This window comes from Tyto alba, unplaced genomic scaffold, assembly GCF_018691265.1.
Source record: "Tyto alba isolate M040663 unplaced genomic scaffold, T.alba_DEE_v4.0 Super-Scaffold_40, whole genome shotgun sequence".
In the NCBI taxonomy this organism is placed as follows: Eukaryota; Metazoa; Chordata; class Aves; order Strigiformes; family Tytonidae; genus Tyto; species Tyto alba.
The window spans coordinates 46,558,094-46,584,225 of NW_024881316.1; the positions used below are offsets into that span (position 1 = coordinate 46,558,094).

At 37.1% G+C, this 26,132-nt stretch overlaps 1 protein-coding gene across 1 annotated transcript in view; it reads right to left on the reverse strand.

Moving 5' to 3' along the window:
* PKHD1 (PKHD1 ciliary IPT domain containing fibrocystin/polyductin) overlaps positions 1-26,132 on the reverse strand; it is a 267,005-nt gene that overhangs the window by 64,293 nt on the left and 176,580 nt on the right. The window contains exons 52-58 of the mRNA XM_042803457.1: positions 23,479-23,592; positions 21,405-21,492; positions 18,239-18,393; positions 16,150-16,302; positions 14,902-15,780; positions 13,592-13,754; positions 9,014-9,174 (exon numbers count right to left, since the gene is read on the reverse strand). Of these exons, the coding sequence (XP_042659391.1) occupies positions 9,014-9,174; positions 13,592-13,754; positions 14,902-15,780; positions 16,150-16,302; positions 18,239-18,393; positions 21,405-21,492; positions 23,479-23,592 (1,713 nt within the window). The remainder of the gene's footprint in view (positions 1-9,013; positions 9,175-13,591; positions 13,755-14,901; positions 15,781-16,149; positions 16,303-18,238; positions 18,394-21,404; positions 21,493-23,478; positions 23,593-26,132) is intronic.

Below are 26,132 nucleotides of genomic sequence, written 5' to 3' on the forward strand. Positions count from 1 at the left end.
CCTAGAGAGGTTGTATGATGGAGGTGGCTGTCCTCAGCTCTGTCCCTGACCATTCTGGAGCAGCTCACTTCTTCACTTTCCTCTGTTTCTCCTGAAGTCTTCTGGGCTGATTATTAACATCAGCAGCTTCCCCCAGAAGGTACCAGAAAATTTTGTGGATGGTACCTAGTAGTAGTAAAACCCAACTACTGACTCAGACTTGTGAGCATCACTAAAGTAGGAAAAATAATGAAGAGTGCAACAGTGCCTTGGAAGAAAAAGCATGATGTGTGAGCTTCTGAGCTTTGAGGAGAGGTCCCAGGTAAGGAACCTGCCTCACTTTTTGTTCAGACCCTGTACACCATTTTCCATGGGACTAACTTCTACACTTAAATATTGCACAACCTTTCTATCCCATTAGCATTCCACAAGAACAGGCAGACTGACTGAGAGGGATCAAGTGCGTGAGTTGGGAGAGAATCTCTCTGCACTAATTACCTCTCTAGTAGTCATTCTTTGTCTTCATCAGCAGTATTTAGAAAGTCCAAATTACCAGACCTTCCTACTATAACACCCTGACCTTTGGACCCATAAATCACAAAGGTTCTTGCAGACCAATGAGCATCCTTACAGAATTTTGAAAATTGGTCCAGAAAGGGCCTTTGTGAGTTATTTAATCCATCCTCTCCCTGCCCCTCAGTAAAATGTCAATTCTATCTGGATAATCTAAGGATTTTTGCATAACTTCCACTGATAAGGACTAGTCAGACAAGCTATTCCAGTGTTTTGTCGTCTTCATTCTAACATTTCCTCCCCCGCATCTAAAATTACCTTGGTGAAAATTCAGCCCCTTATTTCTGATTCTATAGAATTGGGGAGTAGTTTATTTCTCTCTACTCCACAGCAGTCCTCCATATTTTTGAAGGCAATTCTTAAATCTCTTATCCATCTTTTCTCCTCAAGATTGAGCCATCCAACCTTGTCAGCCATTCTTCATATCTTCTGTTTTCCCTATGCCTAATGATTCTTCTCACCTTTAACTGTCAGGCCTCTAAATTAATCCATGAGTAATGTGTGCATCAGCTACTCAGGTTTCATGGACCACCAATGCTTTATAAATCACAACTTAAGGACCACTATCCTGAAATAGTAGCCTCATCATGTCAATGATGATAAAAAAGCTTATGCTTGTGTCACAGGCAATATTTATATACAGAAAGGTAGAGAGGTGGGTATCAAATCCATAACTAGACTCCTAAATAAAGGTGATGTGTTTTGGAGGCACTGAGCAATTTTTCAGCTCACAGAGAAACAAATGGGATCTCTGAGAACTCTAAAACTCTAAAACTCTAAAAATGGTGTCATTTTTCTAAATAGCTTCTTAAATACAGGAGTTCAGTTTTGAAATTACAAACCTGTTGTTTTATCCTCAGGGATTAAGGCTAAAAGGAGAAGCCAAGAATTTCTGATAGCAATTGTAGGCTCAAACTATTTGCCGGCATGTCTTCAAAAAGGATTGTTATCCTAAGGGCCAAGGTTATCTCCCATAGTCAGGGACCTGACTTTGCAATCATTTTTTCCAAAGTTCGTTATTCCTAATAGATGCATACACATATTTTACATTTTATGCAGCTGAACACCGGTGTATGCCTGTTTAAAAGCACCTGAGGATTTTACAAAAGTAGAAAGGGTGGTACAAAATTCTAAACTCCATTGAACGTGCAAATGGATAGGTTTGCCCAAGGTTTTTTGAATTCATCATGAGAAAAACATTTGATGCTCTCCATGGGAACAAGAAGATAAAGTTAATAATAAGATAATGCATATATATGCATTTCTCTACACTGATCACACGGACAATGAACAATGCCATTCATTTTATATTCTAGCTTCAGAATTAAGGAAATAACATCCCTGAAAAAGTAAAATAGCTAGCTATGAGAGGCTGAGATACAGATGAGTTTGAGGGAAAGTAATTTATAGTATTTCAAAATGGAAATGTCATATTGCCATGTCAGCCCTAATCCTGACCTAGTTTGCTAGATCCCCAACTCTGGTCTATTCCTCCATGATTTGCCCAAACAAATTATGCAGAGGAGTGTTTTGCTTTGGCAAAGCTGTCCCCTAAGGCACAGTCTTATGGTAGCATCCAGATGAACTGTAAGCCTCCTTTCCCAACTGGTGGGTTCACCACTAACAGATATTCCTCACTCTGTCATGCTGCCCTCAGTGAGCAGAGCTGAGGCTTTAGTTCAGCAAGATCAGCAATCTCATACCCGATGAGCCACCACATAGGTATAAAAGATACAAAAATAACTTATTTTCCCTTTGGCTTACTTTAAACCTTTTTCTCACATGAGCATCAAAAAAAAAATCTTCCCAACTTTGTTCTTGACTTTGGTCTTAACTTAGCTAAGGTCTGCTGAAATCTTTACCAGGGATGTGCTTTCAGGAAAATTAAGTAAAAGTTACAGGCATTTTCTAACCATATTAGGTTTGGGATATATAAAACAATAACTTGTTAACAGCTCTTTTAATGTCCTCCATTGCCACTTTCAACCCATTTTGCATGGGCCATTTATTGCAGAAAAATCAAATTTCTATCTGTGAACAGTAGAAAAAAAAGCTTCAGAGAAAAACAAAAATGTTTCAGGGCAGTGTTGCATCTGTTTCATTCCTTACAAATCTACTAAACCTGCATTCTCTTCTCAAACACCTTTAATTATTACGCATGATAGCAGGTGTGCTTAATCATAGTTCTCGTAATATTAAATATATATGTGGTGTAACATGTTCACATAGCTTTAGCCCTAGATTATACTGGCATCCTGTGTATCAAAATTATACATTTCTTCAACTATTACTTGAGAATTTATTCAATAATAAAAATTATAAAAATAAAGAAGATTGTACAAAAATCCTGTATCTACATCCTTGGAATTTTGGACTGTTACACCTGCATCTGACATTTTATTTTATTTCTGATGAAATCAGCAAACCTCTGCATATTCATTTATGACATTTGACTTCACTGCTATATGATCTTTCAAAGAGTTTTTACAATAGATGTTGATAAAATTAAGTGTTTAAATGTCTGTGCAAGTTGCTTCAGACAAACATTTACATACGAAAAACCTACCCTTTTCTGATCTAGAAAATGTACTGGTTACCTCTAGAGAACAAGCAAGACTACTGTAGAAATTTCACAGCTTTACATTTGCTTAGATTGAAAATAACATATTAAAATATAATCTCAGTTTTCTATTGGTCATATAAAAACATAATTTTCCAGAACACAGTAATCCTCTCACCAACAGATTCTCACTAAAGCTGACTCAATATTTTAAAAATAAAATATGTATTCAGTGGTGGTAATAATAATAATAATAGTAATAATAATAGTAATAGTAATAATAGTAGTAGTAGTAGTAGTAGTAGTAGTAATAATAATAATAATAATAATAATAATAATAATAATAACAACAACAATAATAACAATAATAATAAATAGTTTGGTTGGGGTATTTTGTTTAAAACCACAGTCAGAATTTAAATATTCAGTAAAGTTCCAAAAAAATTGCTCCAGGCATGTTTTTTAATAAAAAAGTGGCATGTAAATTACACTTTTGGCTGATTCTAGTTAATGCAACCATACTGTTCAACCTGCTTAAGTAGGGTGGAGTGCTTTTAGATTAAGAGTCTGGCTGTCAGCATTTTGGAAGGATATGCATTAATTCAATGACTGACCTTGGGCAAGTCACAAATTCTGTTCTCTGTCTGGGAAACTAGTATCAAAAAATATGCCTAACCCACTGGGGTATTGCAGTCCTAAATTTCACTGAAACTTCTGCTATAACCAAGGAACTTACAAGGAGGTGCCAGGTTTTGCTGGTGTAAGGTAGAAAATAAAAGCAATTATTCACAGGAAATGCAAAGAGCACGTATTAACAACAGGAAGAAAAAGTTGCATAATAGCTAAATCCTATAGCCCTTCACTTCACAGTCCTTCAGTACATCAGTATTACTCTGACAAGTAAAAGTAAATAGAACAGGGACTCCATCAATTACCTCTGAAATTGCTCTCATGCAAACCTAAGGATCTTTCTATATCTCTTTAGGAACCAGCATGGAAATCATATTGGGAACTCTATGAAAAGGTTATTCTTCTGGTCAAATTTAAAGCTATGCTAAAAGGGAAGAATAAGAATGAGAAGGATTCACTTTTGGATTTGCACAAGATCACTGGGGGCTGGATCCCTGCCTGCATGAATGTGAACACTCAAAGGGACCTAGCATGAAGAATCCAATATTGTCTGGGATGCCAACCTACTTTCATGATGTAATACCCTGACATCTGGAATCTCATAGCCTAATATTTAACTGTAAATATCAGCTAAGATTAAGGATCCATATAACAAGTTGCAATCTTTTAGGTTTGCTTGGAGAGTGTCATATTGTCCTTTCTAACAAGGGGGAAAAACACTTCTGCAAGTATAGATACTGGCAGGCAGATTTCCTAATGGCCTTTTCCTTTCTTCATTCCCCTTCCCACATTCCCACTTCTCCAACTATAGCCCCATAGTAATATCTCTCCTACAAGGCAGGATAAAAGAAGACAAACAGTTTGTTAAGTTACTTATGCTCAGTATCTGGCTGCACAGTCAAATGAATATCTATTAATTTCTGCTTTTCTTAGTCACTTTACCACTAAATTGGGTCACTGACACTGGCAACAATTTAATATTCAGTTTAGCTTATTTGTCCCCCCAAACACTGATACTGGGCCCCATGTTGTTCAACGTCTTCATAAATGATCTGGATGATGGGATTGAAAGCACCCTCTCCAGTTTTGCTGATGACACAAAACTGTCTGGTGAAGTGTACCCACCCAAAGGGAGAGCCATTTTACAGAGAGACCTGGACAGGCTGGAAGAGTAGGCTAACAAAAACTGTATAAAGTTTAAAAAAGACAAGTGCAAGGTCCTGTACCTCTAACCAATGAGCCCAGTACAGGCTAGGTTCCGTGAGGCTGGGGAGCAGCCTTGCTGAAAGGGACCTGGAGGTCTTAGTAGACAACAAGTTGAACATGAGTTAACAGTGCACTGCTGAAGCAACACAGGCAAATCAGATCCTAGGCTGCATCCGCAGAGGCATTGCTAGAAGACATAGAGACATGATTATCTCACTTTACTCAGAGCCTGTCAGGCCACACCTGGAGTATGTTGTCCAGTTCTGGTCCTCACAATTCCAGAAAGATGCAGGCAGACTGAAGAAGATCCAAAGGAAGGTCACAAAGATGATCAAAAGGCTGGAGAACCTACCCTATGGGGAAAGACTGAAAGAGTTAAGTCCTTTCTCCCTGAAGAAAAGGTTCAATAGGGACCCTATCACAGTATTCCAGTACTTAAAGGGAAGCTAGAAAGAGGACAAAGGCTCTCTAGTCACAAGGAGATGTATGAAGAAGACAAGGGGCAACAAGTATTATTTATACCAGCAGAGGACTCATCTCAATATAAGAAATTAATTTTTTACAGTGAGAACAATAATTCACTGGAACAACCTCTACAGAAATGTGGTAGAGTCTCCATTACTGGAGGTTTTCAAGATGCAATTGGACAGGGTGCTACATAATCTCACCTAGGATCCCTTTCCCACGAAAGCTTTGGACCAGATGATCTTTGGAGGTCCCTTCCAACCTGGGCAGTTCTATGATTCTATGATTCTTCAGCCCAAATTGCTTTAAAAAATGCTTAGAATGTATCTGCCAGTAGGAAGAAAACATCTGTGTCTGCAGGCTCTAGACTAAAACTTGAAAGATTTAGTTTCATCTCTGAGACATCTGTGTATCAGCCCACCTAACTTCTGCCCTTAAGATGTCAATCTCTCTTTGTTCAGCAGAGAGGACACTGGAGGCAATGGAAGTGGGGTCAGATGAATCTTCTATCAGCCTCTGGTCCTCAGCTACATTTCCCCAGGGAAGACAGTGAACTTCAATGACTCGGAGAGCTGGCTGTTGTCAGATTACAGACATGAGGCAGTATGATAGCAGAATCCTATAAATATTGCAGGTAGCTAGCTAATGGCTGAAACTTTAACTATGAAATGATGATTGTATCGGCTCTCCTCCTTAGACTAGGGGTTTTAACCTGGACACAGAAATCATTTGAGTACACAAACTGTTCACTTATCCTTCATTCCTCTGCTAGACACTCATGTCTATAGCTAATTCTGCTGTACAGCTTGTGATTCTGGTATTTCCTGTATTGTGGTACCATTTAGTGCTCCAGGCCTGGCCTCAAGCTCTTTTGTAAGAGGCTTGGTATAGAGATGAGTTTTGGGAGAAAAACATATTTTCATCCAAAAATGGCAGCTAAAATAGATTAAAATAATTATAAATTCATGTTAAACTCATTAAATTGTTTTGGATAATTTGAAAAATGTTACTATGAAAGTTCCTCATAAATGATTTATGGGGCAGGGGGGCTGGAAAACATTTCATTCTAAACTTTTGCAGCATTATATTTAAAAGAAAAAAAAGAGCAAAAAGATTAAAAAATAATTATGCTTTGTTTGACTCAAAACCATTTTTATTGTTGCTTCTTTTTCTTTTAGTAGAAATAATAATAACCATAATCTTGGATCTGTTCCATTCTGGTTTTGGTTTCTGAATTCTGTGGTTTATCCAGAAAATTAAAACTTCAGTTTTACGTGAACAACTCTGCTTCTAGTGCAAGACACAATAATAAGACCTGGTCTATGACCCAAAGAGCTAACACAGCTCGTAAAAGATCAGGCACACAGTAAGAGAAAAGAAAAAAAAAAAAATGGGTACATGATTAAATATACATCACATGGCTTGCTGCTTCCCATCTGCAGTTGGCAGAACTTAGGCAGCCAAGTGGCCCTTCCTTGCCTTTTGCATACACACACATATATATATACATAGATAATACATTATATATATTCTATATTAATTGCATCTTCAATAAAATATCACGTGATTTCAGGAGCATTAATATCATACTGAATGACCTTTTCCTGGCTTTTGTGTCCTTGAAGTACATTGAGTGTTTTGGTTTGCTCCATCTGGAATAATCAGAGTATCTAGAAAAGTCTGAGGGCAATTAATTCCAAGCTGATAGTCCAAACTGGAAGCTTAAAGGGAATATATATGTGCATCTGGACAAAGGTGTAATTAAGAGGATGAGGAAAGACAGAGCTTTTGAGTCACCAAGAAACTTGAGTCCTTGAACAGTGAAAGAGGCCAGGATGTGCATCTATCTGAAGAGACTGTCTCCTGTTTCTGTGGTCAGTCAGGCCAGCAGAGCACTAACCACCACACCGCAGTTCTCCGATGAAGCTGCTGGAGGTGGTCAGAATTACTCAGGGTTAACAGGGTACCACATGGATGAGAGGCTCAGAGGGAGGATCTTGACCACCCAGATAACATAAGTACCACATGCTGATCTGGATTCAGGAAAGGCAGAACTCCAAGGGCCAAATTCTGCTCAACAGCATCATAACACCATGATCTTCACTGGCCTCGAAGCACTGTCACACCAAGGGGGAATCTGGCCCCCAGAAGATCTGCAGGAGCAGAAAGGTGACCATTTTCTGCTATTTGTCTAGCGTGGGAGCCTGCGTTGTGCTGTGTAAAATATTCAGTGTGACAACTTTCAAGGAGAAGGAGGGGGTAGAGAAGGGAAGAAGATGACCATGAATTCACCTTAACATCAAGCTGTGCCTGTCCGAATATCAGCCTTGAAAGGAAAGGAAGCGCAGGTCAGAATGAGAAATACAGAGGAATTTAACACACAATTGTGAACAGAGAGGGGAAGAAAAAATCCCCATTCATATTTATTTGGGCAGCAAGATGAAAACACAGCAATTTTGTTATAGCCTCAGAGACAGGCAGCATTTACCATATGTTATCGCCTCCATTACACAAGGAGATAAATCCTGTGGAGTGCAGGTTGCACTGTCAGTGAACTATAGATGGTGGGGATTCCTGGCATGCCTATGACTGTGTGCCAGGGTGTGCTAAAAATGGTGCAAATCTGAATAAAATCCAAGTTCTGTATGCAAAAGTATGTATGTATTAATATGCAGGTGCTAAGTGGTACTACTGCTAGGGTATTAGTGCTTGCATGTGATTCATAATCAAGGCGTAAAAAGTAGAATACAAACCAATGTGGTTGCATCTAGACAACACATTAATCAGCCCTGTAAGCAGCCAGTTAGAGTGGGATCCTTAGAGAAAAAGCCTTTACTGGGTACACATTAGACATTTTGTTTAAAGATTAAAGTTCTTCTCATGTTTAATCAGTTGTAGAGTATAGGATGGAAAACAGGATTAATTACAGTCCCTTCCATCAGTCTCCCATACCGCTGGAGTCACAAATGATGCGCCTTTTCAGCAAAATGGCCGCCATCAGCAGCAGGCGCAGGAATCACTAATTGTAATTAAAGATTTTATTTGGAATCAGAGAGCAGAGTTTTAATCAGGATGAGAACGGAGCCTTGCTGTGTGAACCTACAGAAAGTGGTTACCGAGCAGAATGGGCCTTTTTAAACCAGAGAGAGGGGTTTTTAAATTTCTGGAGTGGGTTTTCAGCTTGTTTATCTCCTCGGTGGGATATAGATAAAAAGCCTCATCTGGCTAATTATTGTTATTATTTTGCACTTATGTTGTATTTACATGGCATGTGTTACTTAATGCTCTCAGAGGACTTTGCAAAGGGCAGGTAAGTTCTGGTCTTAAAATGAATGAATCAAAGACTAAAGGGGTTGAGGATGCCAGGTAACATGATTCTATAAGAAGGAAGAGAGGCACTGGTGGACACCTCCCAATGAGGCCTCCCAGATTTTAACACTGCAATTCACTCCATCCTGGAAACACATCACACAATATGGGACCAGCACTATCTCAAACTCAGTTGTAGGTCTCGGGTCAAAAAGCCTGAGCTAAAATCACATCTCCCAGGTCAAATATATGCATGACTTTGCAAGCATTCCAGGCAGCACAGGCACTTACCAGATTGCAAGTAGAACTGCGTCCATTCAGATTCTGACTTGGGGAAAACAGAAATAGGTGGTTCTAGGTCCAGGACACTGCCATCCAAGTCCTTGAAAAGGGCCTTCATTGAGCCTTTGCATCTCTTTTCAGGGAACGTGGTGTCTTCAGAGGTCTGTACACTGACAGATAGGAGAGGGAATGTTATTATGAGGAAGAGAGCAATGGAAAAATATTGTGCTCTTGTTTGTAATTTATTTACACTGTCGACAAACAATTTGCATGCATATGCGACGTCTTGATATTTACTAGGTGAACTAGCATGCCCAAGAAAAGAATAAAATGGAAAATTAGTGAAAATTCATGAAATCTAAGCATGTCAGTTAAGGTCTGTCATACTCTGCAAAGAAATTCTGTAGCAATATTTATGTTTTGGCATGTTTGTATCCAAACTAAAACCAAAACAAAACAAAACAACAAAAGCAAACAAAAACAACAAAAACAAACCCCCAAAACAAAACAAATCAATATAATCTCTCTCCAAATATTAGCTGGATTTGGACAGAGAAAATAATCTTCTTTCCAGCATAACTTCTAACCTCAAATCTCTTTCTTGGGGTTTGTTTTGGCCAGTGTGGACTGTCATAGTCCTTAGAGCCAGCTACACAATTGCAGTTTGAGTACCTCTGCTTCCCTCTTAGTTTTCCTGATTAGAGGAAATGCAGTAATGCAACCATCAATATTCATATGCTATTAATTTTTGACCTATAGCAAATAAAATCTGTAGTTGCTGAGTGAAGCACGTGTATTGGCTGCTATCACACTAAGTGACCAGGAATATCTCTGCTGCAGTTTGCAGTGCTAATATGGCACAGGTATTGCTCTTCACATCCGCCAAGTGATGGATTTTTTATTTTTTCTTACAGATTGTTGTGTGTTGTACATAGTATTTTGTTAAAAAACACTTGTTGTACAACAGTGCCTGCTTGCCTTGTTCTTACCTCTGCACTCTGGAAGGAGCTCTTTGAAGGGTCAAAAAGTTGTACCTTCCCATGAGCAACTAAGCTTATGCAGAAGAATGCATGAAGTAAGTTGAAATGGCAGAAAGTATAAGAGAGGGACACAGCAGGGAACAGACATCTTAAAGGCTTGGAAAATCCTGGAACAATCAGGAAGAAGATTCACAGTCAAGCCACAGAGGGTCCATCTATCCAAGTTAACCATTTTCAAACCCCATACTTTTCCTAGATCAACTGGTACAGTCTGTCCATTTCTGTAGAGTTAAGTTCCCTTGGCATTCAAAACAAGATGGTCACATCCAAACTATCAGTTCGAAAAAGTCCTTGACCAGCTCCCAAACTAAGGTATTGATTGGATCAATGTTAGCTGGCTCATGTCAAAGCCAAGTCAATGATCATGCTGAGGGTTGAACAGTGCTAAAATTCAAGTATCAATGGCCAGTTCCTCGGGTCTACTGAATTTGCTAATATGAACGTAACCAGAAGAAACAAAATAAAGAGACTTCTGCTAGAAATTCAGAGAAGTTTGTTGCAGGTCAAGGAACCACTTAACATTTCTAGAGAAGAAGCAAACTTGAAGCAGAAAACTCATTCTAACAGGACACAGTGCATAAGGATTAGGTGTATTTATAAACTTGTTTTGTTTGTTGTTATCTTCCTTTCATACCGAGGTGTTTGGAACTGTGCCTGAAAAGTTTATTGTCCTAATTTATGTTCTAATAAAAAGATGGGTTTGGAGATTCATTAACATTTTGATGGTGTTAATGGGCTTAAAGTGAAGTGAACATGGATCTCACCTCAAAGCTATGCCTGAGTAAGGGTTTCATCACCCAATCACACATTTCTAGTAGTAAGTGATTACTCAACCATTACTCTCTCCCAGACAATGAATAGATATTTCGCTCTTTCTAATGACAGGTTCAGATCCTAAGAATAGAATTAAACAATACTTTGAAAATAAGACTAATAAGGTAAGAGAGCTTCAGAGCATTAGTCCAAACTAGAACAAAGCTCTTTTTGGATGGCATGATAATGTATCTCAGTAAACTACATCTAATTTTAAGATAGGTTTATTCAATTTTATCATCAGTATACTCTCAAGAGGAAATGATAAGTTTAGTCACTTGAAAAACCCAGAAAAGCTTATAAATTTTTATGTAGACCATTAAAGATTGGCTTCCACAGAGAGAGGTACCTGCAACAGGACAGGTTTGTTGGAGGTATACATCACTGGAGATGTATATATCACAGTTCAGATGAATCATTTCCTAGACAAGGGTCTCTTGACTACAGAATGAGTTTAGTGACTTCTTTAGATTACATGCCTAACTTTTGGATCACTAAAATGTAGTGAGCTGAATCACATGTTGAGAATTCACTTTTAACTACATTTTGACTAAAGAAAGGTTCAACACAGATTAAAGGAACTAGCCAATTGGTCATGTCACTCCTATTACAAAATACAATGAGATACAATGACTTGCAATCCAGCAAAGTCCATTGAAACATCTCCAGATTGCTACATGGATACACATTCAGTCCTGACAGAAACTTGGACCCAGGTTGGAAAAAAAGACTTACTGATATTTTGAATGCAGCAAACAGATACAGGCAGAGATTTACAGTAAGGGCAGAGAAAGAAATGGGCCAATGACCCCATTCAACACAGCTCAAATGAGGTGGAGAACAAAGATAGCTCCTCTGATCCTGACTGCTAGTTCAATTCTTGAACATCTCTCAGAAGATCCAGCATTTCAGCTGGTTAGGTCTACCAGTGGGACAAGTGAAATACTTCATGATCTTTCTATATTCCCTGATGTTTCTATTTCCTCTCCTGCTCTAAGGCAATGCTCACATTCTCTTTGACAGGACATATCCATCAAGATACCCCTCCAGGATGCTGAAGCAAAACAATGCAGCTACAGCCTAGATCAAGCTCAACAGTTGCAAAGGTGGATTAAGTAAATGCATGCAGATAATTCATGAAGAGCACTGAGAGATGTAATCACCCTCCAAGGTTTACCAGACAACTAAGAAAGCATTCATCATGTTTGAAAATCCACAGCTTTTGCAGTGGACTCTGCATCAGCAGATCACTAATAGCATAGTATTGTGGGATGGATACAGGAGTGAAACATAATGGAAGGTGACAAGCTGGACAGGTCTCAGAAATCTACACGCAAACGAATGCCCAGAGCAAAAGAGCAAAAATATAGTATAAAATAAAAATTCTGTCAGAAAGCTGGAGGGGCTCTACACATAGCAGTGTGGGACACCTCCAATTATTTTTGACTGGCACGTGGAATCCATGCTGGATTTTTTTGCTACTTCAAGCCTTTCCTGATATATCCTCGGTATTGTGTTCACTGGTTGTAATAAATAAATAGGCATGTGGTTTCCATGGGATGTGATATGTTTAAACTGATGCACCCAGCAGTGACTTAAGGTTACAGATGAATCTCTCCCCTCCCTTCTCCGTGTTCCTCCACACACAGATGATATTCTCCCTGGGCAGGAGCAGTTCTGGCAATCATCTGACATCTAACAGCCTGCCTGGTACTGATCAACATTTCTGATATGATCTCGCAGGCAAAAATCAAGCTCTGCTTCCCCAACCAAAAGGACATTCCCTATCTCAGGGTTTTTTGCTGGAGGTCCTGACATTTTCTGAAGCCTAAGGCTGAGATGTCAGAGATGCTCAGGATGCAGTTTTAAGAAATGGGATATGTGAGGCTTGTTTTGTTATACAAATATTGGTAAAAGGGGAAATCCAAGAGGATTGATCTGGAGATATACCTTGATGGAATATGAAACCCTGATTTTAAAAAATTGCCCTAACCTAAGTTTGTGATTTCTTTTTTCTCTTTTTTCTTTTCTTTTTTTCTTCTTTTCTTTTATTTTCTTTTCTTTTCCTTTTCTCTTTTCTTTTCTTTTCTTTTCTTTTTCTCTTTTCTTTTCTTTTCTTTTCTTTTCTTTTCTTTTCTTTTCTTTTCTTTTCTTTTCTTTTCTTTTCTTTTCTTTTCTTTTCTTTTCTTTTCTTTTCTTTTCTTTTCTTTTCTTTTCTTTTCTTTTCTTTTCTTTTCTTTTCTTTTCTTTTCTTTTCTTTTCTTTTCTTTTCTTTTCTTTTCTCTTTTCTTTTTCCTCTCCTCTCCTCTCCTCTCCTCTCCTCTCCTCTCCTCTCCTCTCCTCTCCTCTCCTCTCCTCTCCTCTCCTCTCCTCTCCTCTCCTCTCCTCTCCTTTCCCTATTTTCTTATGGAACCATGTTTTTCTGTGCGTGCTTGTTTGATATCTGAGCTTGCTCATTTTTGCCAGAGAGGAGCAGTATAAGAGCAGAGACAGAGACAAAGACTTGGACTGCTCTGCAGCTAGACATCCAGTCTAAACTACTTGCTTAAACTCTTTGTGAGACAATACAAAAAGACAGCTGATACAAACAGAGATGAGGATAGTCCCAAAACTGTAGGGTTTTTTGGTTTGTTTTTTTTGTTTGTTTGTTTTTTTTTTTTTGTTTGTTTGTTTTGTTTTGTTTTGTTTTTCACACAAACCATAGAAAAAGATAGTTCAAAATTAAGCATATTACCTTGTTGGATGAAAGTAGAACTTGTCCTGCTCATTGACATGTAACATCCTTGATGTCTCTGTTGTGATAAGAGGCATGATGCCTAAGTGGTCAGCATTTGACATGATGCAGACATCCCTGTCTTCACTGTAGCAGCTCTTTGTAAAACCAGTAAAGGTGACTTCTGCCAGGGATTAAGAGATCAATCAAGGAAAAGTAGTTAGAGGAGTGCCAGAACTAGCGTGGGAAAGGTACTTTTCTATGACATTTCCCATGTTAAATTGCTCCTCTATATATAGGTACAAATAATTTAAAATCAGACTAATTGCACTGATCATGTGTCTTCAGTTAGCTTTAGAATATTCCATACCCAAGTTATACCTTAAGCTGACAAAAAAACAGTCATGCCCATAGGAAATTCAATTAAAGGAAATAATGAGATCAAAACAAAAGCAAATGTGATTAATACATTTTCAGTTGAATCAGAAAGAATCAGTTTAATGACAATGTTCCTTGGATGGTTTATCCACTTGCCAGATGTTAATATAAGATGAGCTGGGTCTGGTGACATGTGCTTGGCTCTGGCACTGAACTCTTGTGCAGCTACAAAATCTGTTTTGCCACAAATTTTCTACAAGACCCTGGGCAAGTCTATTTGTTTTTTCTCTGCCTCTTTTATTCTTTAGTAAAAAGAGGATAATGTATTTTCTTACAAAAATAGGTAGTAGTGAGGGATAAAGTCATGAAAAACTATGAGGAATTTAGATCCCACCATGGAAACCAGCTAGCTAGGTTCTGCTATATGCAAATATTACTCTGGGGAACTGTAAAATTCATTTGAACCAAAGGCGCAGGATACATAACTGACTTTTATCCCTCTTGTGCAATCCCTTATAACAATAAAAGCCGTAACTGTTTCTGTGCAGCTGTAGTCATTATGTTCTACACAAATTCTATACAAAGTGTACTATTCACTTCCCAAACTTGATATCTTTATTTAACTAGAGGTAACTGTGGATGGGAGAGATGAATCAAGTGTAAAAATAGATAGCAGAGAAGGCAGGAATGTTTGAGGTAAAATATATACTTTAGCACATGACATATTTATGCTGCAGTAGATTCAGAAAGTGAAAAATACTAATTAATTTTTTTTATTATTATTGAACTGTATTGAACTGAAGAAGAATTCTGTTATTAATTCCACTGAGTCTCAGATTTCATCACCGCATCCATTTGTGGGTGTGTAAAGCTGCAACTTCAACTGGCAAAATGCAATTAGCCAAGAAAAACAGTTGACAAAATAGTCTGGCCAGTGGATGTGGAAGACCAACCTTTCAGCTTCATGAGTCCCAGAACTTTTGGACAATGCCCAGTTTTGTGCCAGGGGTTATCTGGACTTTGGCTGGCAACAGTGGTAAACGTAGGCCATAAGATCCCAACACGGCCTCTTAGAGGGTAATATGGTGGTCGATCCTTGGCTGTTAGATCAGCTGAATGAGGCTTGATCCTGTCTTTGATGCAGTCAAAAGTTGAGCTTGTTGCAACAATGACAGAATTTCTGAGTTCTATGAATCTTTTCCCTGTATGACATTGTTTGGCATAGAGACAATACACTACTGGCATGAGACCCACAGTGTTGTCCACCAGCACCACATCGTCCACGATGACACTGCTTCCAAGGTGGAACATGACACCATAGTCGTAATTCTTATAAGATAAAAAACCTGTGATTCTAGTGCAGGTCTGAAATCCACCTCCCTGGTACAGATGAATACCATGGAGACTTGAATGGGCCACATTTTCACTGAAATACTCTCCATCTAGCAGACACTCTTGGCCCCTGATATGGAAGCCAATTCTCTCAGATCCTGCCACAACATTGCCATGGAGGGAGACACCAATGGCAAGGTTCACCTTGATGCCAGCAACCCAGTTTAATAAGCCTTCTGGTTGCCTGCTCAGGATAACGAGGTTCCTGATGAGAGAATGATTGTGCCCTTCCAAATCGATGCCAGGTCCAACCGTGTTGAACACCATGTTATCATGCAATAAAATCCAGTTGCTCATCACTGCTTTAATGCCACCTCCGCAGCTACCGTTAATGCTGGATGACATCACCGAGGACCCTTGGGATATATTCCTGAATTCAATGGCAGAAAGCTGAGGAGGCCCAAAGTTCAAAAATTCAACATTTAAGAGTTGAAGGACACCTGCAATGAGATAAATATAAATGACATAAAAGCTTTCCAAATTAGATAAGAACTGGTGAGAATGACACCCATTTAAACAGCATTCAGGCATACAGTAGCAGTCAGTCTTTGTCAGTGCATTGCTACTAATGGGAATTTGTTCATAAATATATAAAAAATTATAGTAAAAAACAACCAACCAGAGAACAGCCCCTCCTAAAATACATTGCACTATTTATTAAATATTATTAATACTCAGTTTTTTATATGTCGCACAGTCACAGTTTGTGTAGAATTACATAGCACGTGCAGATGGATACATCTGTTGTTAGATCATGCTTTCTTGGGCAGAGCTGGTCTGATCAATGAGGACAGGTGAATCTCAGCTACCTTCAAACACTGTCCCTCTGGAGTCTGTAAAACGTTCCACCAGCATCCTCCCAGAACAAGCCACATCAGACTTGATCTGTACGTTCCGTGTTAGGAGTCCAACCTCCGCAGCCAAAGGGATGTGTCTACCATCTTCGGTGTCATGGGAACGCCCTGGGGAGTTTCAAGAAAGAAAACGTGATAAGTGTCTATCATACCTATAAACCAGTGCTTTGAGGGACATAAAGCCTGACAGCTCATGCACAGCTTCTCTGCAGAATCTGCACTGACATTCAGGTGTGTTTCTCCTCCAGCACAATCTACATGCATCAACACAAAAACAGAAAGGCCACCTGCCCATCAAATATGCACCATGTGCTTATATTTTACCAACATATTTCATTTTTAGAAAAAGAAGGTGCTAAAACTTTTCCCTGCATTGTGCAGTTGCCAAATCAATTAATAGATTCACAATTCATTTTTTCTAAGCTATATGTGCTGGAGTTATTCTTCAGTACGCTGCAGAGTTGATCTCTATGAATTCTCGTTAGGATCAGACCAATGACAATGCTAAAAACCAATTTGTTACAGAGTCTTGGTTGTGTGTGTTTTCTAAACAAAGTCTTTCTAAATGAGGTTTTTGAGCGAGTTTATGTAGATGGCTAGTTTGGGATTAATCTCAGGTGACTTTAGATATCTACAGATATGATTTAGTTATCTAGACTAGGTTTATGTACAATGGAGAGCAACAGGCAATTCTCAAGTGCAATTTGTTATCTATTTTATACATCTGATTTAGGGGGCAATGACATACAGGTGAGCAGTATGTATTTTTCTGGTTTGGTTATCAAGGGAGCTGCGAGTGACCAGATCATGTGTAAACATTTACTGTAGATATTTAGATTTGCCCAGGTGAATCCCAGTATTTATATAGTTCTTAATTTTTCCATCAGTCCTTTTTTTTTTTTTTCCAGCTATATCTAATAACTGCTGCAGTGCTCAATGTGTAGGCAATCATTTCATCTCAATATATATTTTTTATATATACTTTAGGTAAGAAAATAGGTTAAGAACCATTCCTTGTCTGCAAGACTGACTGTCAGGTTTCTTCCTTCCCTTGAAAAAAATAAAGGCCATATATAAACCAGTGGAAATGCAGTCTAGATTTGTTATCTTTTGAACTGCTTTTTTTTTTTTTTTTTTTAATGTAATTGCCATACAAAACAGTGCCATGGGGGGCTACTACTGATTAACACTATGGGTAATTGCAGAAGAGGACTCGGTTCTGAGTGAAGCTTTGTTTACTAGCACACATATAACCATTTAAAACACATATTTCTTGACCTTTTTAGCCACTATACTAACTTCTGTGTCTACTAGCTTGAACACAGACTACTTTAAAAAAGATATTGCTATGCACAGGAAAAATCCTGGGTTGGTAACTTCAGAATTTGACCTTTTTTTTTTTTTTTTTTTTTTTTTTTTTTTTTTTTTTAATAGAGGGCAATAAATTTACTTTATAGGCTGAAATAAAATTAAATAAATTATGAAGAGTTTATCTTTTTTTCCAGTTAAACACAGATCCCATGTAATCTACCCAGGAAATAGAGCTATATACAGATTTTATACTTACTTAGATATTAGATTACAAATAAATACATTAGATTCATGCCATGGAATTGATAAAATTTTACACTTGAATCTCCATTAATCTAATAATTTTGAAATTTGAAAAAAAAATTTCTTAAACATTTTTCAGTTTTTGATGCACCACATAAACTGCAAATGGCATTCAAAAAATCTGCATTTTGTTTCCTTTAAAATTTAAGTTACTTTCTCTGTTAACCAGTCCTGCTTAAAACATGAAACACCAGGAAGTTTTCCAAAAGTATTCAGCACTAAATTAATTTTGTTCCCAGAAACTGTTGTTAGAATCAACTATTCTGTGCATTTTTGATCATCATGTCTTCAGTGTCAAAACAGCAAGAAAAAAGCATAAGTAAAAAGAAATTAAGATACCTCAATAAATTAAAATTTACCGTGGTGAGATGAAATGGAAAGTCAAGGCTTCAGAAGAAAACTGTCTCAAATGGAAGGACAGATTCCTTACCAATATGCCTGTGAAGAAGGCGCTCATGAATATTTATGCTATGACCACTGACTTCTTTAAGTGTAACTACTTCAGCTTGGTGGGCTTCATAGGAGGAAGAGCTGATCACAATATCTCCACCATGATTCCAATCTACTTTGTCCTCTACAAAAATCCTGTGACATCAAGATATTCAGTTAATATCATTACATTTATGAGAGTTATGCTCACAGATTTCCTTAAAAAATGAACAACAGTTTTGCTTAGGCAGATCTCAGAAAGAATCCACAGGCTATGCTCTAGGAAAAGCCCCTTCAGGGCTTTCTGCAAAAACAGATGTCTAAAATATGTGGGAGGAAATTAATCCTGAAATATCTATTTCACACCACTGATTACCAAGGTAACATCACAGAGTTGCAGGGCTCAAATAAGTTGCCTACCAAAGACGTGTCAGACCATTTTTGGTGCCAGGAGTATCCTACAGAGATGACACTCAGCTTTGGACTTAGACAACAAAATGTAGGTGTCCATGTGTAGGGAGGGTGTGTGGGTGTGTGTGTGTCTGTGCATATGGCATTTAAACTTCCACTATGGTTAAACGGTACAGTCAGTAGTGGGTGGAAGGCAATTCAGCTCTCTCTGAATGGGGCACATAGAGGAGGATTTGATTCCGTAAACAAGAGCGCCTCTTGCTATCTGAGATGTTCCAGGATATCTAAGACATCAGCTGGTAGATCTGATAGGACTTGTTCATGGAGCATTCCTGGAGACACAGGTGGAAGCCATAGAGGGGACTCAAAAGCATATCATATGAGCCCAAAGGCATCTCAGATGAGCCCAAAACCTATGTTTGGATACCTGAATCCTGCCCTTGGCTCCGGTACCTAGAACTCTGCTGACTCTAACAGGAGCTTAGGCACCTTTTTAAACATTAAACAGACACCTACATTTATCTGTTTTAATCTTGAACTGAAGATCCCCTTTTGCATACAAAGTTGTATTTGTAGCTCAGGGTTTTTTTTATCTTCACATGGAGAAAATAAAAACATTTAGTGAAAGCAAAATGGATAATAATCAAAGTTTATACATATTTGATGAACACATTTTCTTATTGCAGGGTGACTGGTCCTGGCAGTGACAAAATTTGGTGGCAAAAATTGAGATTTTTGACAGTTCACATGCAACCCATAGTAGAAATTGAATCTTAAGTCCAGTCCCAAACATACACTCCGATAATAATTTACTTCTTATGGACTCAAACATAACTCTTTTGACTCTTGCATTTCAAAGAAATCTGGTGAGATAAATCAGTAAATGATAGAAAACATGCTTTGTAAGAGACACCACCTAGGTTACTAATCTATTGAAATACTAATTTAGGTTTTTAGTGTAAGTAAATAAGTATTTTCTTTTTTTTTTTTTTCCCTCTTTTTTGAAAGCATAAGTCCTTCCCTAACTCATGTGTTGATTCATGCTGGAAAATATATACAGCAGCTTCTCTCAGTCAATAAAAAAGCCCCTTCCTTCAGCTTTCATATTCTAGCACTGACTTGCCTATTTCCTGTACCTAACCACATTAACTCCTAGCTGGTTATTAGTAGACTTTTCATGATAAATTCTTTTTTTTTTTTTCTTTTTTTTCCCCCTTTCTTTTAACAACGGAAACAACTCTTTGTGCCATATTTAAGATGGATGAATGAAATCCAAATACTTGTATCTTAACACCTCATGATATTTCATATAAAACATCTGGGCAGCAGACCAATACTAGTCTGTATCCATTTCATCCAAGTATTTAACTGGCATGCTTCAGTCAAGAATCTGCTTACTCTGAACTCTCATCCTAAGCAGGGAAAGAGAAGAATTTCCAGAGGGTCATTCTAATGTTGCATGGTTTGAATCAGCATCTGGAACTATCTGTCTCTCCACTGACTATACAGCAATCCTAAACAATTAATCTACACTAGACATTCAGCTGTGTGAGAGCTAACAACAGATGAATCCTACTTGTGAGGGTTTTGTGGTTTCATTACCATCTTTACAATTACTTTCCAAATAGTTTATTCCCTAAATGCTGATATTTCATCTCTATCCAGATAGAAAAATCTTTCAATGAGTTTTTGTTAGGCTTGACTGATAGAATATATTATTTTTTTTTTTGAATACATGTATTTCAGTTGAAGAATTGCAGCACAAGGCAATAAAAATTTTGTGTAACACAGAATCAAGGATGAGAGCTCCATTGAGAGTTATATAGGTGCTCACCCCACCCTAACTGATGGTTGGTGCATGTACAGGGGAGATGCAGACGTTTTCTCTGGTTCAGATGAACCAGACACCTATAGGAACCTATTCACTTAACAAACATCTGTGGCAACTCCACTTAACCTGCTTTAGGTGATGGTTTTGGCTAAGCCTTCAGGCTAAATTCATAGGTAAATGATGATGAAGATGATTCTGCTGCAGGAACTATAAAAGCTTACGGAAGGGCAACATCAGAGGAGAGAAAAGGTAATGTTTCAAAGCTATTTTTGCCAAGGTTAAGTGAAAATATGTCTATACCTTGGAAGGTTCACATCCCAGACAGAAACCTTGCCCTTCAGGCAGTCTTATATTCTTTGACCTAATTGACTTTAACTACATATACAAAAAATATTGACTTTAATAGGAGAAATTAAGATCTTAACTCTAGAAAACACTTGGTACAGGACTGACTTAAGATGTTGAAGAACATCGTTTATATGCCAGTTCTGCTTAATTCAGAGATAAGATTTCAATCGAGGCCTCAAACAAAAATGAACATCCTAATCACCAAGATATCAGTCACTTTTGAGTACATCTCTTTCTTCAAAGAAGAAAAAGGCAGAGGGAGACATAGAGGAAAGGGAAATTGGAAGGAAGAAGGATGAAAGGGAGCAAGCAAGCAAAAAAGGAAGGACAGAAGGAAAGAAAATTTCAGCTTCCTTCTTTAGAATTAAAATTAATCTAAAAATTGTATCATTTTCTTGCAAGATATAGCATAGTTATTCTTATTCTATCTAGACATAGTTTAAACAGAGACTATCACAAAGGAAAAGAGTAATACATCTCATACAACAATTAATACAAGTCATAGGAGCCAAATACAAATACAAGTCAACAGGAGCCAAAACTTAATATTTGGAGGCATATTTGGGCAAAATACCACCTTGCATTGCCAGGAGCAACATTAGTTCCCAGATGTGTCCAAGATGTCTTAGGATAAGCACTATAAATTTGCATGTGTCCATAAACCCCTGGAAAAAACAGAAGCAGAAGTTCAAAGGTTAGGGGAAAGAGAGACTTGAAAAGAAACAGACTTGGGAAGAAATGAACCAATAACTAAATACATGGAAATCTTTATATTTATTAAAGAATGTTTCTATATTTTATGAAAAGTGTAAGAACATCACATAACCTCCACCTGAAATACAAAGGAAACTTGAAATAAATCATTAATAGAGTAAATTGACCATCACACGTAAACACAATAAAAGGGATTGTACTATAGAAGTCTCATTACCTCAAATTGGAATTGCAGGCAAAAGTATCTACCTTAAAAAATAAATCTACATAAGTAAACAAATTAAGTAAAAATTCCAGGAATGAAAGATACAAAATATTGCTCAGCTATTATTTATATTTCTTATCTGTGAAAAATTCACTATTTTTTTCTGGCATGTGGATCCAAAACCAAGACAAAAAGCCAAAATATAGGAATTATTCATATAGATGACACGTTCCAAGAAGATTACTTTGAAGCATGAAAAAAATTCTGATTTCCTGCATTGAAATATTTTGTTTTTATTAGCTGATGTGATCTGACATCTTTCATTTTGAGTCAGCTCATTTGTCCTGCATCTCTAAGAGTGACACATTGCTTTAGAGGTGTTGTGCTTCAAGCATTTAGTGAACCCATTTTATTGCTTGGGCTAATCTCCTCCATGGACAACTTTTTCCATGACGTATTGTGTCACCATAGTCCAAGACTGCAGCAAGCACTGGTAATGCAACACTAATTATCCCACCAGTACAAACATTCTGAGTAACTTCCATGATCTTGCATTTGCTGTGGTTTAAGAGGATAACGTGAACAGTTGTTAAGTCTCATTTGATCCGTGATAGTGTGCTGAATGGTAGCAATGTATCTGTCTTTTTTTATAGCCCCTAAAATCACTGGAAGTCAAATTGCTAGCTCTTGTTATACTTCAACTCCTTAGTAATTTAGACTGCAAAACCCCCTCAGAATCCATTTTCTTTGTCAATTAGGTTTCTGACTTGCCTCCTAAACATTCCACTTAGATATTTGCTTGAAGTTTGTTATTGCTTGATCAATGTGTGCAATAGTTTCTCAGTGTCACTATCAGAAACAAATTGGGGGTTTTTTGTTTGTCCATTTTTTTTTCCGCTCTGAATTCCTTTAATATTCTACAAATATTGATCCAGGTAATTTCTCTTGATAGCAGTTTGAATTTTCACTTTTTACAAAAGTTCAGCAATGAATGAACTCAAGTATAGTCTAAAACATATTTTAAAACATAAAGAAACTCCCAAAATATAGAAAACATTATAAAAACATAGAAAACGGAAAAGTTAACTTATCTCTTTAACCATAATTATATGAGGACATGTAAATGTTAACATAAACCTTCTTTTGTCAATCTTTCTATGTGTACAAATGCTTGGAAATATTTAAATATGTGTATGTGGACCCATACAATAATTCTGATATGTAATTCATCTCACTGAAGTCAGGCATTTAAAAATAGTGATATGAGTTTAAGCTCATCACCCTAGCCTGGAAACTTGAGGGCATTTGTTTCATACTAAGAGAGACCAAAGATAACTGAGACCAAATACTCTCTGTCAATGTGCATTTCTCTCTACTCAACAAGGTCATCTTAGTTTTAATACCTTCAACTTTTTAGCAACTGCCTTTTACAATTCTCAAGTTTGGAACCAAGATAAACCATTGTACACATGTGTAATTTCTTTTAAGTCCTCTCCAGTTTCTCATATATAAACATCAGGATTTGACACCTAGTCGCTCATTGCTGTAAAATTTTGCCTAAAAAAATCTCCACAGAAAATTCAGAAATTGATGTGATGAATGTTAAAAATTTTAGCTCAAAAAATATGTGTACCCTTATTAGATCTTTTTCTGTATGACAGGCTCAACAACAGAAGTTTTTGCTATTGCTTAATAATGGTTTTCTATGAAAAAATTAACTCATGTTTCATACCAATACTCCCTGGGTGGACATTTATTTCCTCCAGATGATCACAGTAAACCCCTTCAGATGCCCGAAGAAGGACCAGCAGCTTTAAATCCCTTTCCAGGGGATGCTGGAAAGAACCTGCAATAAAAATAAAACAGCAACAACCCACCATAGAGGTATCAATGGCTTTTGTAATGCTGAGACTGGAGGGGAACTGGGATGTGTGAATCCAAATTTAAATATCTAAATGGCTGAATTATCATTTCCCTTCTCAGACCATTTTTGCCTTTCTGCTCCTTTACAATATCACCAATTCTCAGGTAATCATGAGTTCTCCAGCCAGGATGGGTAAATGTACTTTCAAACCAATGGAAAGATTGAGGGAAAAGAGTAGTGGAAAAAAAATGCCCAAGAAGTTTTGGGGTGTGTGATGGTGTTCTTATCTTGTGGTGATAAGTCTGTACAGTAAACCGTATTCCAACTGTGACTTCATTTATTTCACCAAGGGTAGTTTACAGTTTCAGAAGAAAATGGCCCAGCACTAAACAGATACTAAGCAGGAAAAAGTAGGACAGTTTTTGCCCTGGAGAAATGTATGAAGAGTCCAGTAAGAGTTCAGCGTTCCTTTAAAATTAGAGATTAAATCAATTATGCAACAGAAAAATGTAGCAGATGTAGAACTAAAAAATATATACATATCTGTACAAAATTAGCTGGCCTGTCATGTTCTTTTTATATTTAGAAATTACTAGTTTGGAAAAGAGAGTTGATTTTGTATCCTAAAGAAACATTCTTCTTTAAGAGTATTCTTTAATTAAGTGAAATGAATAAATAAATTCATTGTTCCCCACCTATGTCTGACTGATATCTGTGGATATTTAAATTCTCTCTACAGCTTTTAAATGGGTAAAAGACAAACAGCGCAAGACTTGCGTGCTCCTCATCTAATATATCTCACACCAGTGAGCTTGTATCTTCTCTAAGGACATGAAGAGAATTCAATTTTAGAGTGTCCATCATCCATCCAAACCATCTTTGACTTTCTTGTTTGAACTCCCATAACTGTGGTTTGAACAGAAGAAAACCAGAAATTGGGCTGTAATGAAATAATATTTCTACAAAGAAAACTAGCGACAAGAGCTCTTGCCACTGATGCACTAGGTTAAACAAATATCTACCTAGACCAGCTGAAGAGCTAAGTAGGCATTTTTGTCTATTTTTGTACACAGACTGATTATTTTCCTGCTTCACCCTCACAGTAAGTTGTGATTTAAAATATTCAGCCTGAACATACCTTTCCCAATCCTCAGGTCAACCTTACCCCCTGGGATAAAGTTATTAGCTACACTGAAGAGCAAAGAAAGACTCAACAAAAACGTTTGGAGACATTTATATTGATCTTAAAATGTTATTCACTATTACCGTTACCTAATCATGATTATATCCCCTTAGAGTAAGGGATAGTTATGAATTACAATTATGAATTACTGTTGGTGTTATTATTGGTGTTATTATTTTACTCCTGTTTACAAAGCATTTAACTATTTCTTCTAGTTAAGTCAGTTATAAATAGCTATGTGATATATCCAATTCGCAGCTCAATTTAAAAATAATTTTTAAGTAGGATACCAGGCTTAAAAATTACAGACAAATGCTTGGAAATGTGAATATTAAAGGTTTGAACTGGAAGTTATCATACTTTTAAAAGAATTACATATATATTTGTCTAAAATTTGTGATTTTTAATCCTAAAAAGCATGACAATATGTTAATGAATGTTACCCTTGTTAAAGAAAAAACAAACACACAAAACAAAAATATAATCAGAGTGAGAAACAAAGAAGTTATAATACAACTGCTCATAATAACTTATCATCATACTAAATCCTCAGAAAATTAATAAAAGAATTGGAAGACAATGTTCACAGAAATGCTTCAGTGGTTGGAAACTGTAAATAGTATATGACACAAAAGAACACAGTAGATCTCTCTGAGTAGAAAAACTTAGACTTGTTTTAAGTCTATTTCAAACAAAAATAATCTTAATACTTGCTTATTTCCGTTAATAGTTCCATGGTTTTAAATCAATGAATTTCAGTAACTTGAATGCAAGTAACATAGATGAGTTGGCTCAGAAATCTGTTGAACTATTCAGGTGGACCTTTCCATACATTTGGGATCACTCACAGTGTCTCAGAACACTTGAAGAAAGCTAATATTGTGCCAATATTTCAAACAAAGATAAAAGTAAGAGCCCTAGGTAATTACAGGCCTGTCAACTTGACATTGATTCTAGGGGAAAAATAAATAAAAACAGAATGTCCAACTCTGAACACAATTAATAAATCATTAAAGGTAGATGATATAATTAATGCCAATCAACCTGGTTTTATAGAAAAAAGGTCCTGTGAAACCTCCTTGTTATCATCTTCTAATGAGATTACAGGTTTAGTTGATAAAGATAATAGCTTTGATAAAATATAATTGCCTTCTCCAAGGCACTTGACTTTGTAGCACAAAACTTTCTGATTAACGAACTCCACTAGTATAATATGAACATGGCACATGTCAGTTTACGGGCTGAAAGACTAGAATGAGGGCATTGACTCAAACAGGTCTGGTCTTGCAGATCCTGTGGTGTGCTACATTTTATCAATGGCCCCAGGAGAATGAAGATA